At 39.7% G+C, this 16,373-nt stretch overlaps 1 protein-coding gene across 9 annotated transcripts in view; it reads right to left on the bottom strand.

Moving 5' to 3' along the window:
* The window catches only part of ATG7 (autophagy related 7), a 243,773-nt gene that overhangs the window by 192,910 nt on the left and 34,490 nt on the right, over nucleotides 1-16,373 (bottom strand). For all 9 annotated transcript variants that reach the window (XM_004738540.3, XM_004738542.3, XM_013054599.2 and 6 more), the window contains 4 exons: nucleotides 8,500-8,588; nucleotides 6,783-6,904; nucleotides 2,471-2,561; nucleotides 1,522-1,666 (listed from right to left, as the gene is read on the bottom strand). In XM_004738540.3, the coding sequence (XP_004738597.2) occupies nucleotides 1,522-1,666; nucleotides 2,471-2,561; nucleotides 6,783-6,904; nucleotides 8,500-8,588 (447 nt within the window). The remainder of the gene's footprint in view (nucleotides 1-1,521; nucleotides 1,667-2,470; nucleotides 2,562-6,782; nucleotides 6,905-8,499; nucleotides 8,589-16,373) is intronic.

Below are 16,373 nucleotides of genomic sequence, written 5' to 3'. Positions count from 1 at the left end.
CAGGAAGATATTAATGAAGATAAAAGTAATTATTAATGAATCTGAAAGCAAAGCAAAACGAGAGCAAAAACTATAGAACTAATAAATAAATCAAGTACTTAGTCCTCCAAAAAGACTGATAAAATAGACACGCCTCTCTAGCAAGTCTGAATAAGAGAAAAAAAGAGAAAACATAAACATGCAACCTTAGGGATGAGGAAAGATTTTTTAAAAAGACAAAGAGAGTCTTGGGGTGCCTGGGTGGATCAGTGGGTTAATGCCTCTGCCTTTGGGTCAGGTCATGATCTCAAGGTCCTGGGATTGAGCCAGTATAGGGCTCTCTACTCAGCAGGGAACCTGCTTCCTCCCTTCTCTCTCTGCCTACTTGTGATCTGTCTGTCAAATAAATAAATAAAATCTTTTTTTTTAATTTTAAAGATTTTGTTTATTTATTTGACAGATTACATGTAGGCAGAGACGCAGGCAGAGAGAGAGGAGGAAGCAGGCTCCCTGCTGAGCAGAGAGCCCGATGCGGGGCTCAGTCCCAGGACCCTGAGATCATGACCTGACCCGAAGGCAGAGTCTTAACCCCCTGAGCCACCCAGGTGCCCCAAATAAATAAAATCTTTAAAAAAAGAGACAAAGAGAGTCTTAAAAGATGCTAAGAGAATACCATATGTATTTTGTGTCAATTAATTTGAAAATTTAGATGAATAAAAGAAAATTTACGAAGCAAATGAAATTAAATATTTACTCTCACTAATAAAAGAAATGCAAATTAAAAAGCTCTGTTTTGTACAAGTTTCTAAAAGTACAACATAGTAAAATGTTTCTGGAAGGTAATTAAGCTTGGGAAAAAACCCCATATAAATATATTGTACATAGTATATATTGTACATTTAAGTGCATGTGAGTATACACACAGGTGCATACACACATACATTCTCTCTAAAATAACAATTCTACTTATAGGGCTTTTTTCCTAAAGAAATAATCCTAGACATATGTAAAGATATAAAAATGTTCATTTCAACAGCATCTCAAAAAAATATGCTGAAGTTGGAAAAAATCGAGGACATGGTCACTAAGTATACATTATACAGAACACACAGAGAACCACAATTACCTTTCTATAAAGTTAAGAATAAAAACCTATTACAGACAGTATACTATGATCCAATTTTTATAAATATAAACAAATGGCAGCAAAGATGACAAATGTCCCTCTATATGTTTGCATCTGCCTATGAAAAGTTCAAGGAATGTGATATTGTGTACTAATCTAGTAAGTCTTCTTAATTCTGGGAAATGGGACTTGAGATGAAGGTGGACAAAGACTTTCTGTTTCTACTTTGTAATAAAAGTATGAGTGCCTTACATTGTTAAAAAGATAACTGAGAAAAGAAAAAGGAAGGGAGAGAGGTAGGGAAAAAGAAAGGGAAGGAGGGAAAGGAAATCTGGGAGGTAGAAGGCAATACGGTATAGCAAAATAAGAAAAGAAGCCACAGCTTCAGAGGTACCATTTGGCCCCCATAAACTTACCATCAATGTCCTAGCTACATTACAGCCCAAGGTGCCAGCTCCAAGCAGCAGACACTTGGCAGACACAATCTTGTCTAAGTCCAAAGTAGGGACCAATCTCCAAAACATCAATTTGAGATTTAAATCCACTGATGACTCAGCTAACCTAGAAAATGACAGAATTATTTATTCATTCAGTCACTCATTTATGCCCCATCTTATCCTAAAAAGGTAGAAAGCATCTGAATAAGAAACTGAGGAACAAATCCTGAGCAAAATGGGATCAAAGGGAAAATAAGATGAAGCTTTAGGGCAATAGGAAGGAGAAATGGCATACAATTTGTGCCACCGTAGACTACTGCCACTGCTAGTGATAGGCCATGAATTTGATACTGAGCCCCTAGCAGCCAAGGGGAAAATGCAGACATGGCCACTTACAGGAGTCATTGTAACTATAAATTTAAAAAGTAAAACAAAACAAACAAAAAAACCCACAACTACTTAAGAGGAAATTTTCCCTAATACTGAAAACAAGAAATATTTTCCACATCCCCTCAAAAAAGGGTGCACTTATATCATCCCTTAAATACAACATTAGTTTCCATTAAATATTTCTCACAATGTCCTTCAATGTAGGCTAATAGGAAAAATCAAAGGACCATGAATAAAGGACTAAAAGGTAGTAGGTACCTGTAACTAACTAGGTTTGAGTGTCTCAGCTCAAAGCAAGAACAAAATTTATAATGTCTAGAAGAGTAGATGAACTGTGTGCTCTTCCAAATCTCCATTGGTGATATTTAGTTTTCACAACCACAATTAAATCAAGTCAGGCAGCAACGACTGGAGTAACACTTGTCATTATAAAAAGCAGCCCCTGCGCTGCCCTGAGTGATGTGGTTGGTCTGACGGAACCTTCTGTGTGTCCTGGTGACAAACAGCCCCATTGGAGAAAACAGCTTCCAAAATATACCTTTTGGGGTCCATACATTCACTGAGGTTCACCATCCTCGGTCCCATGCCGCCTTTCTGGTTTTTTTCCCATCCAACTGCTTTGGGACAATCTTAAAGCAAATAAAATAGGGAGTTGAATGAAGGAAGGAAAAATAAAAACAAGTAAGTAAAGTAGCAAGAGGGCCAAACATTAATAAGCTTTCAGTTCACTTCTTTCTCACAGAGGCTCCAGGGCTTGAACTTGCACGTACTTGCTAAGTGGCTGGCCATCTGCCCCAACTACCCACACCCTTGCGGAGAGACCACCAGACCCGGGCATGGTTTTTCTGTAGAAGGGCTTCTGAAATAACCCTCGATTTTCATCTGAGTAGCCTCCACTTCCCCAGTTCCTGGAAGTTGCTCAAAATAAGACGATCCCCTCTGGGCTATGTATAACCCTGTGCAGGGCTCTCTTACCAAGGAAGACCAGCCAGTGTGACTACACTTTTCCACTGAAGTTCCCACCAGGCTTTCAAACTCTGCATTCAGTTCCTCCTTTCTGTTTCTCATCCTTACCATGTCCCTCTGCTCAGCCTCCCAAGCCTGTCACTGAGCACCTGGCCTATTCCTCTGTTAAGCGGCCCTCTCCTTTAAGTTTATCCTTATCCATTCAGACCTTCCCCTTTCCTGACTTTTCTCTTCTCCACTAACCTCTCTTACTCTCTGCTATGGGTGCCTCAGAACTTTAATTCCAGTTCTCAAAGTGTGCTCTGTGTGATGCTCTGAGAGGATAAGGGTCCTGTGGTTGCTCTATTCTACTATTAGAAAATCTCTTAAGTGTCTCGCTTGCTTTCTAGAAAGCTCCTGCTACTTTCTCACCTTAATGGTAATCTGACTTCCTTGGTGGAAACCTGCTAATGGGGGCCTCTCTTACACTCCTCATATCTTAGGACCTTTGTCACTCTCCCATTCTCACCAAATACCTGAAATTCACACTAAAACCTCAACTCCTTAATAGGGAATTCACTTGACCACATCTATGCTGCTAGCATCCCCTCCAATGTCTGCCTTAAGTAACATTCTCTGAAGGAACAGGAACTCCCTGACTTAAAAATGTATAGGACTGCTGGGAAGAATTGTATGTTTCTAATTTGTATGTTGGTGTTCTTGGCCATTCTCCTACTTTTAAAGATTTTATTTATTTATTTATTTATTTGACAGATCACAAGTAGGCAGAGAGGCAGGCAGAGAGAGAGAGGAGGAAACAGGCTCCCTGCCGAGCAGAGAGCCCGATGCGGGGCTTGATCCCAGGACCCTGGGATCATGACCTGAGCCAAAGGCAGAGGTTTTAACCCACTGAGCCACCCAGGTGCCCCAATTCTCCTACTTTTAGATTGCTGCCAACACTTCTATTTTTCTTTCCTTGGTAACTTTTTAGCTTTTGACCTCTGTTTTTTAAAATAGTATTGCTCAATATAATTATGGGACCTAGAAGGTGTAGATTTTCTTAATGCACTCTTTCCTTTCTGGGATAGAATGACCATTGGAAAACCTTGGGGCCAGTTATCCTCGAAAGCTACTTGGGCCCCACTGTAGCTGGAGACATCATTCACAGTAAGAAGCCAGAAAACGAATGTCCCTTCCCATTTTAACTCAGGCACTCTGAAGTGGTCCATTTTTTTTTTTTTAAATGTAACAAAGTTAAACTGCTATAAAAGAGGAGTTCTTACAGAGGTTAAGAGTTCAAAATTCTTTTTTTCTAGGAAAAGGAGTTCAGACATGTTACTAAATTCATATTTTGTTTGTTTTCCTTAACTACACTTACATTAAATTAAAAAAATACCTCTCTAACATATAGCCAAAAACCTGAAAGAACTTCAGAACAGTTTAGTACTGTAACTAACAACTCTGGCCTAAGTTTTCTCCTGTTACAGATAAGAAGTCATAGATAAAAACAAAATTTCATTTCAAATGAAAACATCTCTGTACTCAAAATGTCACAGCCATTTCTAAGAAATATATATAAAACTAGATATATTAGATATATCTAGATATAGATGTATTACCTATATATATATATTAGATATAGCTTATTAACAATGGAAAAATATATTTAATCCATCAATAGTATTTAGTCAGTCCTATCTGCCTCTATATAAACTGTATCCATAAGCCATGCCCCAAATAATAGAAAAATATTTTTTAGGAGAAAATCAGGTCTTGCTTTCCCACAGCTGAACAAGCAGGAGGAGAACATCAAGGACAAGAATTAAGATGAAGAATGTCCCACTCACAGCAGAGTCTACTGTCTCCTTCCCCTGGCTGCCAGTACAGTTTTGTATCAACAATGGACAGTGGGCTCCTTGCACCACAAGGAGCAAAAGATGATTAAAATTGTACTTCTTATGCCATTGTCATTGCAATTTTGGACTGTCTTCGAAATAATAAAAAATACTACCATATCAATAGCCTTCATTTCATACTATGATACAGAATAACTCTTTACAAAAATTTATTTAAAGTTTTATTTAGAGCTAAGAGGGAAAACATTAATTTACATGAAAAAAAGAAAATTGGCCTTTCCTAAACTAAATAATCTACACTCGATATCAAGTATAAAGAAGATATATTGGGGTGCCTGGGTGACTCAGTTGGTTAAGCAGCTGCCTTCAGCTCAGATTATGGTTCCAGGGTCCTGGGATTGAGCCCTACTTCGGGCTTCGTGCTCAGCAGAGAGCCTGCTTCTCTCTCTCCCTCTGCCTGCTGCTCTGCTTACTTGTGTTCTCTGTCAAATAAATAAATAAAATCTTTTAAAAAAAAGATATGTTGAAGGTATTTATTGGGTGATAGGAAACACCTTTTTCAAAAGGAAATGTACAATGCTTCCAGGCTTTGCCAGCTTCACCAAGCATCAGCGAGATCATCGGAACTGTGAAGGAAGAATCATACAATGACTTTATCATAAAAATGGAAAAAAAAAAGTGCTTCCTCTGAAGGACAGCTGGCAGGATTAAGTGAGTGAAGAAGTGCGGAAGGCACCTGGTGGCCTCCCAGGCACAGACCAGGCACATATCGCTTGTTAGGTAACTCACCCATTCCTCTAGAACTATCTACAACTGTGGCTTAATAACACGCAGGTATGGCACCTCAGTTAATAGCACATGGAAGCTATTTCAGAAGGTGCCAGAAGAGGGTGCTAAATCAAATGCATGGATCTAAAGACAGCAGGAAAGCTGTGGATTTCTTAAGGCTCTCAATTTACAACCTATACCCTTCTTTGCCTAAGCTGAATCCACTGTAAATTTATCCAGGAAATCTATTTAAGACATTTATCAGTGCAATGGCAAAGAATCACCGATAAAATGCCCTCAGAGCCAATCCTGAAACCTTCTGACATCATTATAGAAATGACATCTCAGAAGAGAAGCTAACAGTGCCCTCCCCAACACACACACATTCTCTCTCTCTCTCTGAGGCACAGGACCCCCAGAAGAAAGAAAACAAAGTGCTGTCGTGGAACAATGTAGATGTGGCGAAAAGCAAATTAAACAATTATGTATAAAGGTACCCTGGAAAGCATGTAAGTCATAGAAATCTGAGCGATCATTTTGGAGAATGCTGGGCTTTGTTTAAATAGGAAATTAACATAAATTAGCATTTACTAAATGCCTATAATAAGCCAGATAGTGTTTTGTTTTTATACAGGACACACATTCGTCCTAAGGGAGACTCCATGAGGTAAGTATTATCTTTATTTTACTTGGATTTGAGTATGTATTCTATCTTTGTAACATGTATAAAAATACATAAATGTATACACACACACACACACACACACACACATCTATAAAATATCCATGAGCCCAAGTTTCCTAACTTATGAACTGGAGATAATAGCTGATGTCTACCATTCAGGATCTAGTGAAGAATATTAAATGTGGAAGGAGAAATGGCACTTTTGCTGACTGATTTACTATATGGAGAGAAAGATCACATAACTTTACACAACAAATAAATATGTAAGTATAGTATTTTGTTCTTCCTGTAAGAAAGTTCAGGAATAAAGATTTTATATGAAACAAAAGCTAGGTGGTGGGGGGAGAATCTTCAAGACTGGAGGGAAAAAACAAAGGCCTGAAGGAAATTTCCTGAGGACCATCTTTGCCTTTGTTCCTTTCTGAATAGCAGAGCGTGCCCTCTGTTCAAGGGAAGTGTTCCCATGGGCAAAGAGGTAGGCGCTGTACTTTTCTCTATCTTCTGCTGCCATTGTGAAGGGAATGAAAGGAAAGTTAAACTTGCTTCAGTTCCTGATAAATGATAATTATATGCATTCTCAAAGACCGGCAAATTACCTGGGCTAAATGCCATTTCTGGAAGCTTCACTTCGAAGACGATGCTGTGAGCAATGTCTCTCACCCCCTGCATGGTGCGGTCCCGGAAGCAGAGGACTTCAACAGACTGGAAACTGCTACTCCTTGATGTCAGGCCCCAGGTTTGAATTAATTCATTTTTTTTTTTTTTAAAGGAGGGAAAAGAAAGAGCTCACATAAGAGCTTCAGCAAAACCAGTTGGAGAGTATTCAATACATTGTTAATTATGCCTCACTGAACTCTTGGGGCATGGCCTTAACCTCTGAGAGATTTTGAACACATTCACATATGCTTTTTTTTGTCCAAATGCTTAGAGACCGAACAATGAATTGGCTCTGATTTCTAAATGGATTTTATGTAACAATCGCATTAAATAAATAAATAACTCTGACAAATCCATCTAAAATACAGGGGGGAATAAAGCTTACAAGACATTAAAAGAAACTCTAAGACATTCACGGGTTCTCCTGGCCCCCCTTCTCCCTCTGAACTCATATTTTATGAAATAGCACCTCAGTTAGAAATAGTTAGCAAGCCTATGTGTACTCAGACACACTACCTGGGTAAGCAAGTGTAACAATTCTCCCTCTGGCGACAATCTATAATTAACCATCTTCATTTTTTTAAAAGCATTTTTATGTAAGTAAAACAGATATGAAGACAAGTACACAAATCCTAAACATAAAGGAGCCTATCTCCTGCCTCTCCCAGTCACTGGCCAGCCCCTTTAAGAGTAACTACTACTCTAATGTCTAAGTCTATTTCTGGGTTTTTCCTGCTCTGATCTTTACAGAGAAGGAATCAGAGGGCCTATTCTCTTAAGGGCTGGATTATTTCCACTGAACCTCATGGCATCTGTGTTGACATGAACATCAGCAGTTCACTCAGATTTATGACAACATCACATTCCATCACAATGAATATGCCACAATTTATCGACCATTTTACTGTTGAAGGACATCTGGGTTATTCCCGGTGTTTGATTATAAAGAATAATGCTGCTGTAAGCATCCCTGCATGTGTGTGTTGCTTCTAAGCATACATTTCTATGCATTATCTACCTGGGAAAGAAACTGTTGAGCCAGAGATAGTTTTCACTTTGGTGGATGCTGCCCATTTTTGAGCAGTTTGAGGGTTCCAACTGACTCACATCTTTGACAACACCTGGTGCTGTCATCTTTTTCAAGTCATCTGGTAGGCATGTAGTAGTATCTTAGCATGGTACCTCATTATCTCTATTACTGAGTAGAATCTCATCATATTTTATGTCCATGATGACTAATGATGTTGAGCATCTTTTTAAATGTATATTGACCTCTTAGATACCCTCTGTTTTCATTATTTTAGGGCTAGAAGAAAAGGAAGATAGCAGCAGTAAGAAAATCCTATGTGAGGCTGACAGCTCAGACAGCTGGAGGGAGGGGCTGGAATTTCCAGCTTGGGACATCTGGCTGCTCACTCTGCCCTACTCTGAAATGTCTTTGGTGCAATATAGTCAGTCTGCAGCTCTGCAACATACCTGCTTAGGGGCTCCCACTGATGGAAACTGGATCATGACTGATGAATTAATTTATTATCTGGTTTCTACACCAGAAATGAAAAAATGCATTGGAAATAAAAGAGACACAGACAGAGGCATACACAGTGTCAAAAATAGAGTGACAGAGACAGACAGACACAGACACACACATGTAAATACCATCGGTGCGCTGCTAGGACCAAAAGATTCCTCAAAGGCCATCCAGGATGCTGGGCTAAGTTACAGGGATCATATACACCAATTGTTATCTGTAAAGAGAAAAGATGTTTTGAGTGAGTCAAGTGTCATGTCAGGTTCACAGTACAGACACTGCTAACAATTCCTCTTCCCTTTTATGCTATTCTGCAAAAGCATTAACAATTAGACACTTGAAGGGCTAGAGAGTAGAGAAGAAAGCAAAAGGATCTCACGCCAGACCACAGGGCTTCTAGATGGAGAGGCTATCGAATTCTTCTCTGAGCCTCCACACCTTGCAGTAGGCTTGGCATAGTAGGAACTAGATACATTCAGAAGTAAGAAAGATTGCAGGGAAAGTAACGGGGAGGGAAGACAGTCAACTGTCAGGGCTCACATAGAGAACATCCTCTCATAAAGAGCCACAACCTGTGAAAACTACTAATGTTTATGTAACAAAAAAAATCAAAGAGGGGCCACTACCATTACAAGCCTACAGTCAGATCAAATGAAAAAGTCAGATGCTCTGGGGGTGCCTGGGTGGCTTAGTGGGTTAAGCCTCTGCTTTTGGCTCAGGACATGATCTCAAGGTCCTGGGATTGAGTGCCACATCGGGCTCTCTGCTCAGCAGGGAGCCTGCTTCCCCTCTCTCTCTGCCTACTTGTGCTCTTTCTTTCTCTGTCAAATAAATAAATAAAATTTTTTTTAAAAAGTCAGATGCTCTTGATATTGTTAATATGTATTTCCTTCCACTCCATCCCCTCAAACTCCCTCAGCACTGACCTCTGTCTAGAAAACTCTATCCAACTTCAAACACCATTTCTTCAGTGAAGACTCCCTTTGGTGGGAATAGTCACTCTGCTGTGCTTTCACAGAAATTTGTAGATCATACATACCATTTTTTACTTTTTCTTCTTCCTTGCAAAAGACAATGAGTACGCAGCACCCAGATCTTAATTTCTAAATACCATTCTCCAATAAAAGGAATCAGGGCTCCTTGAACACATGGCTAAGTCTAGGGCTGAGGCGGGGAAAATACAAGATGAGCCTGCAGCATCTTGTATACCAGAAAGTAAGTGCTCAACAAACAAAAGCATGGAGCCATGCCAAGGGGACACCAGAACCAACTGAAACAGCATTTGATGGTCAAGGCTAGAACAATCTGAACAATGCAAATAAATAATGCAGGACTGGATTATAATCCAAAGGTATAAAATAAATACCTGTGAATCCATACTGATATAAATAAATGATGGGATAAATAAAAGTAAGAAGGTGAAGAGGCAAGTCTTCCTTATAGAAGATTTCCAAACAATATACTGCCCTTTCTAGGAATAGAGCTTAACCCTTCTCCTGGAGAGTGGGCTAGACTCAGTGACCTACTCCCAAAGAACAAACAGTAACTTCACAAAAAACAAACCTGGCAAAGACTACCTTAACCACATGATCAAGTTTAACATCATCATGGATGCCGTGTGCATATCAGGCACCTGAGATATGATGTAATGACTAGGGCAGCTCACCCTTGGCAGAGTTCTTCCCAAAAACCCATAATCCTGGTCTAATCATAGGGAATCATCAGACAAATGCAAATTAAGGAACATTCTATCAAAATAACTGTCCAGTACTCTTCAAAACTATTAAGGTCATCAAAAACAAGGAAAGTCTGAGGAATTACTACTGACCAGGGGAGACCAAGGAGTCATGACAACACAATGCAATGTAGTCTCCTAGAATGGCTCCTGGAACAGAAGGAAGCCATTGTGGGAAAAACTGGTGAAAAGGAGAATAAAGTCCAGAGTTTAGGTAAGAGTAATCCACCAATGTTGCTTTCTCAGGTACTATGGATAACATCAGAGAAAACTGAAACTGGGTGAGAGTGTATGGGAATTCTCTCTCCGCGCTGTAGTTTTAGTTTTTTAATAAATCTAAAGTTATTCCAAAATAAAAAGTTTATTTCAAAGAAAAGAAGACAATGAGCATCTGGAGAGCATGGAATATCTTTTTCATTTCCCCATGATCAATTCATGTATACATACCAGATACTTAGTGAATGCATGTTGAATAATGAAAAGATGGATGGATGGATGAGTGGGTGGGAAGGAGAGACGGAAGGAGGGAGTGAGGGTGGATGGGTTGGTGTGTGAAAGGAGGGAGAAAGGGAGGGACAGAGGAAAGATGGCTGGGAGAGAACCATAAATCAACCAACAGGTTCCCTTTATAGGTATAGTTTTGGGTTAAATAAATAAAAACACAGTAGAATTTTAGTTACTCTAGATCCACTAAGTTCCATGAGAATGGGGCCAGGCCAAACAATTCTATTTATTTTACTACAATGCTCAATATAATATTAGACACAAAGCAGAAGCTTAACCCTTACTCAGAGAAAGGAAAAGAAAGGAAACAAAAGATAGAAAGTCAGGAAGGCAGAAGGAAGGCAGGCAAGCAGGAAGGAAAGGCCTAGAAGTCCACCATCCAGAAAAAATCAGCATTAACACCCTGGTATATAATCCCCCTTAATTTTATCTTTGCATAAGTATATTTTTACCACAACTTTTATACAATTATATAATTTTAGTATAATTTTTATTATGAAATGAAAATGAGACAGTGCTATAAATACTGTTTTATAGCTCTTATTCTGTTGTTAACTGTCTTCTATACCAATAAATGTCTTTCTACAACCTCTGTCAGTAGTGGCTGAATGGCATTCCACTGTACTATTGCACCACAACTTTTTTTCTATTTCCTATATGGAAGGACAATTAATTAGCCTTCATCTGTGCTCAAGAAAAATCTCTGAAAATGAATTCTACTCTAGTACTATCAGATAATTACTGCATTATTCCAAGAGTACTCCTTTTTGCTACCTTCTCTATGTGAAATTTTCTTATTCTTAACACTGAAGCTTTTTGTGTAGACACATTTCCTGTCTTTAATGCAAACAGACAGATTCATATTTTATTCAATACAGATTCAAACATATAACTATCCTTTCAGGAAACACAGAATATCTTTATTTGAGACTTCCTTTTCCCTGGGAGATAAAAACACCAGCATCCAAGCTTTTAAAAACATAGTTTGCACAGACTATTCTGAGTACTGCCCCTTGCTACATGACTGTAGCTAAGGCAAATCAGTCAAATCCTTTAAGCCTCAGCTGTTTTTTTTGGGGGGGGTAGTCAGAAAGGGGCAGGGGGAGAGAGAGAGAGAAAGGATCTTAAGCATGCTGGGCATGGAGCCTGACGTGGGGCTTAGTCTTACGACACTGAGATCATGACCTGAACCTAAATCAAGAGTAGGATGTTAACTGACTGAGCACCCAGGTGCCCCTAGGCCTTGGCTTTTTTTTTTTTTTTTTTAAGATTTACTTGAGAGAAAGAGAGTGAGTACGGGGCAGGAGTCGGGCAGGGCGGTAAGCAGAGGGAGAGTGGGAGAAAGAGAGAATCTCAAGCCGACTCCCCACTGATCGCAGAGCCTGACACCGGGGCTTAATCTTGCGACCCTGAGAGCATGACCTGTGCCAAAATCAAGAGTCAGACACTGAAACTGATTGCACCACCCAGGCATCCAGGTCTCAGCTTTTTAAACCTGAATCTCTGGGCAACTACTTCACAGAGACACAGTGAGGATGACAGGGTATGGTACTGACATGAAAAGCCCTGTTTATGTGTAGTGCTATTAACATTATTCATGCTTCCAAATCTCCAGTGGTGAGCCTAGCCATGTGTATCTGTATAAAGTGTTGAAGCGATGCTGGTGCCATTGGATCAGTTCACACACTTACTCGGAGAACCATTAGAGAAGGTGATCTTGTAGACTAAAGAGAAGTCTGTGGGGCCATTTTTCATTACCTTGGAAAGTCTGGACTGGCTCTATGTCTAAATGGGTTCCACGCACCAGTAGTACCACCTGGGAACCTGTTGGAAATGCAGAATCTCAGGCTCCCTGTCTCCAGTCCCACTGGATCAGAATCCATTTTAACAAGGACCCAGGTGAACTGCACGCTCAAGGCAGGTTGAGCAGCACTGCCCTGCTCCTCAACTCTCTCCTGTCTTGGTCTTCATATTTGAATGTGTGTGACAATCACGCTTGGGAAGCTTTCAAAAATCCTGCTGCCTGGGTCCCACCACTTGAGGTCCTGGTTCTGCTAGTCTGGGCTGTGGCTTGAGCATTAGTTATTCTAAAAGCTCGCCAGGTAATTCTAAAGCACAACAAGTTACAAAGACCTCTTGAGAGTGCAGCGGTTGCTTAAAGCGGTCTCGCTCTGTGCGGGCTCAAGCAATGTCTATCACATGCATCTTTCCATCCCTAGTGCCTGGTACAGTAATGGATGTTCAGCAAATTCTGCTGAATAAATGACAGAACTGGCCATTTCTCCAGGCCCCACTATATGGGAAGCTCTGCCCCTTATACCCTATCTTTGGGCAGGGATCCTGGGAGGCAGCTGGAGGGAGGGAGATGATGGCTAACCAACAGAGATCTGAAGCTCACATATAAAGCCATGGTACAGCATCTTGGCTGGCCCTTTTCCCTCCCTTTTCTTTTCTCAACAGTACAGGTTCCCCCTTCAGTGACATTTTCACACTGGGATTGCCCTGGATGAGAATGTGACAGTTTAATCTCAAAGGACTTGCTCTGAGAGATGAGAAAACCCGAAAAATGAGGCATTCCCCCCAAGGCTCCCTCTGAATGAAGAAATTGTCTCCCTTGAGTTTTCTGGTCCTGTTGGCAATCACCACCACTTGGGACACCCTTCAGCTTTATTCCCTTCTGTCAATCATGACAGATGGCATCTGCTAGACAAATTATATTTAAGTAATCATTGCTTTGCCTTCACATTTAAAAAAATTTATCAAAGATATTTACAAGTCTATTATCCAGCAAGAAAAGGGGGAGAAGGGGGAGGCTGGCATTCTACTTCTATAACATTTAAAACAGCTTAGAAGAAGAAAATGACCTAATGTGGTAGAAAAAACCAGAGGTCAGCAGGCATGCATGACCTTCGTATTGAGACTCTGAGTTTCAATTTTCAAATGTGACTCAATAAATCTGGACTCTTAGCAGATGCCTTATTCTCATACAATTTCTCTGTACCTTAGGTTTCTCGTCTTTGGAGAACTCTGCCTGCACATGGAGACTGCACACAAGGCAAGCTCAATGAATGCTAACTATAACAGCAATGTAAATAAACTCTATGTCGTACCTGCACTGACCCTTCTGTACAGTTCAATCTGTTATTGTCACATAGCGATCTACCTTCCATCTCAAAGTTCCCTTTTTCCTAACTGGCAGAGAAAAGAAGGGGATAAGTTCCAGCTTATCAAACACTTTCCACATTTAGGCTTTATCATCTGTAAGTGTAGAGTTGGGACTAAATGAAGTTATAGAAACAAGAATGTCATATTAGATACTGTAAGTGGTGCCTAATTTCAAAGAATGAGTACATTTCTGACACTAAATACAAAGGCAATGAGATAGGAAGGTAGTAAGAAAAAAACCCCAACTTTTTCTGAGCAGAAAAAAACAGGAATCAGTTTCTTAGAGCAACCTGACCTAAGATGAGCTACAGAGTAGGAGTGAACTGCTGAAGAGAAATCTATCAACCACAAAGGGAGGTCAACTTCAAGATGCTTTAAAGTAACTCTCCTACCCACATGAGGCATGCATGAGTACAAAAAGCAAGCATCCAGACAGGAAAACGACAGAATCCATTTGACATTAGACTGAACATCCTTTAATATTTCTTTGATGATTCAAAAGTGATTCCAAAATCTTTAAGTGCTTTCAGAACCAAATCAGGAACCTCAATCACTGTAGGAATTAGTCAGCACAATGCTAGGTAAGCCAGCTTAACTGTTTGGGTAAATAGATTTTTTTGTTGGTGGTAGTGGCAGTCAGAAATCATTATGGGCTAGGAGTTCTGCCTTCTCCACCTGGCTTTGTCACACAATCATTGTGTGAAGCTGGGTAAATCAATTCTTTTATAATACCAATCAGTAGAAAGAAGCAAAATGTAATTGGGGGAAAAAAAATTTGTTTAGAAGATTGTCGAAATAAATGCTCCTTTCTACTTGGCCGAGAGCACACAATTCACTGAAGTAGCTCAGTCATGCTCTGGCTATGGTCCACCCAGTTATTTGCTGAAAAAGTACATGAGAAAGAAAAGAGGGCAAAATTGTCAACTTGAGTACGTTCAGCTGGAGAAATTTCCACACTGCTCCCTTAAAATACACTTATCTGACAAATGGCCATCTACTACTCAAATACTTGATGTAACAGGAAATGCACAAAGGTGATTTCATGTTTTAAAAGTACAGGACACAAAAATCCAAGTATCTAATGCACTGCAATGTCACAGACAGCTGCCAAGATGTGGAGCTTGCTAAGTGAAGAAAGAGGCCTGCTAATAGCATACCAATTGTTGTTCCTTTGCTTCGCTCCTGTCCAAAGATTTTTAAACCCCAGAATTAAAGGCTAATGTTGTTACAATTACAAAATGTTTCCCAAACACCCAATCTTCAATAACTGCTCTGAGGAAAGCAGAAGACTCAAGCAAGCTTTTACAAAAGACTGGCAATGGCACAGAGATATGGGCTGTTTTTGATGGAATCACAAACACTGCCTTGAAAGACAACTAATTGTTAATGATGCGGTTGTCACCATGACCAGTAAGTGGAATCATAGTCTCACTGAGGGAATGAAGTATGTAAATGAGGCCCTTTTTTAATTGGTTCAAATGTGTAAAATGTGTAACATCCCAGGGCTGGTCTGGGTGCATGGCTGGCAGAAGGGAAAACCAGCACAGTTTGTGAGCCATAGTTATGACAGGCAGTGGTAGGCCAGAGCTGGCCTGAACAGACTTGGGAAAGCCAACTGTTACCATCTCTTCCCATCTCTGCGTTCTGTGACTTCATGTTGGCAGCCTGAACTTGGCCATGGTGGGAGGACTGACACCATGAAAAGAAGCAAACATACACAATCAGGGTTTTGCCCCACCGGAGAGCCAGCTGTCAAACATTTACAAGCACACCACTGATCATAGACCTTAAAATGTCCAAACCCTTTAAGTCAGTAGTTCTCTATCTAAAAATCCTTCCTAAGGAAATAATTCAAGGTAAGTGGGTAGAAGGCAGGAATCTGATGCACAGGGAAGCTCCTAATAATGAAGAAGTATCATAAAACTAAATGTCAAAAATTTGATGTTATCTATCAGAAAGGAAGTTGATACAGAGTGTAACGGTATTATGCTAAATGTTACAATAAAAAATAATATGGTATCATCTTAGTCTTTAAAAAATAGAAAAAGATTAGTAGGAAATATACAAATTGTTTACTTTAAAAAAACCTGATACCTTAAAATAATAGTTGAATAACGTCATGAAAATTTAAAAACAGAAAGATGCAGCTGGAAATGAAAATCACAAATGGAACCATCCTTAGTGCAGTTCATTTATCGGCCAGTACTCTCCCACTGGGCAACCAACCAGCACTGTCCAAACTAAAGTGATAAGCTATTTGTTAGTTCTAGTCATATAGTGGCTCTTTCAAAAAAGATCAAAAAGAGAATAGAAAACAGAATGCTTAGTGCCTAATAAAGTATTGTTTTGTGAAGGAAAATGCTAATATAGTTGAGAAAAAAATGCACTTTAAAAAAGGTATCTTAAGTTCAGGCTAAGAAATAATCAGGGCATCTATTAGAGGTCTCTCTTTTCTCAACTCTGATATATCTACATGGCTAATGAAATTATCCCACCTGACTTCGTAAGCTCATAAAATTCATCAATTGTTTATTTTTAATTTACAATCCCTTATATGACTGAGATAGCTCACTATATACACTTCTGAAAGACACAGTA

This window comes from Mustela putorius, unplaced genomic scaffold, assembly GCF_011764305.1.
Source record: "Mustela putorius furo isolate JIRA1106 unplaced genomic scaffold, ASM1176430v1.1 tig00003850_pilon_pilon_pilon, whole genome shotgun sequence".
NCBI lineage: Eukaryota > Metazoa > Chordata > Mammalia > Carnivora > Mustelidae > Mustela > Mustela putorius.
The sequence above is the reverse complement of the archived record's forward strand: the minus strand, read 5'-3'. Positions and strand labels throughout refer to the sequence as shown.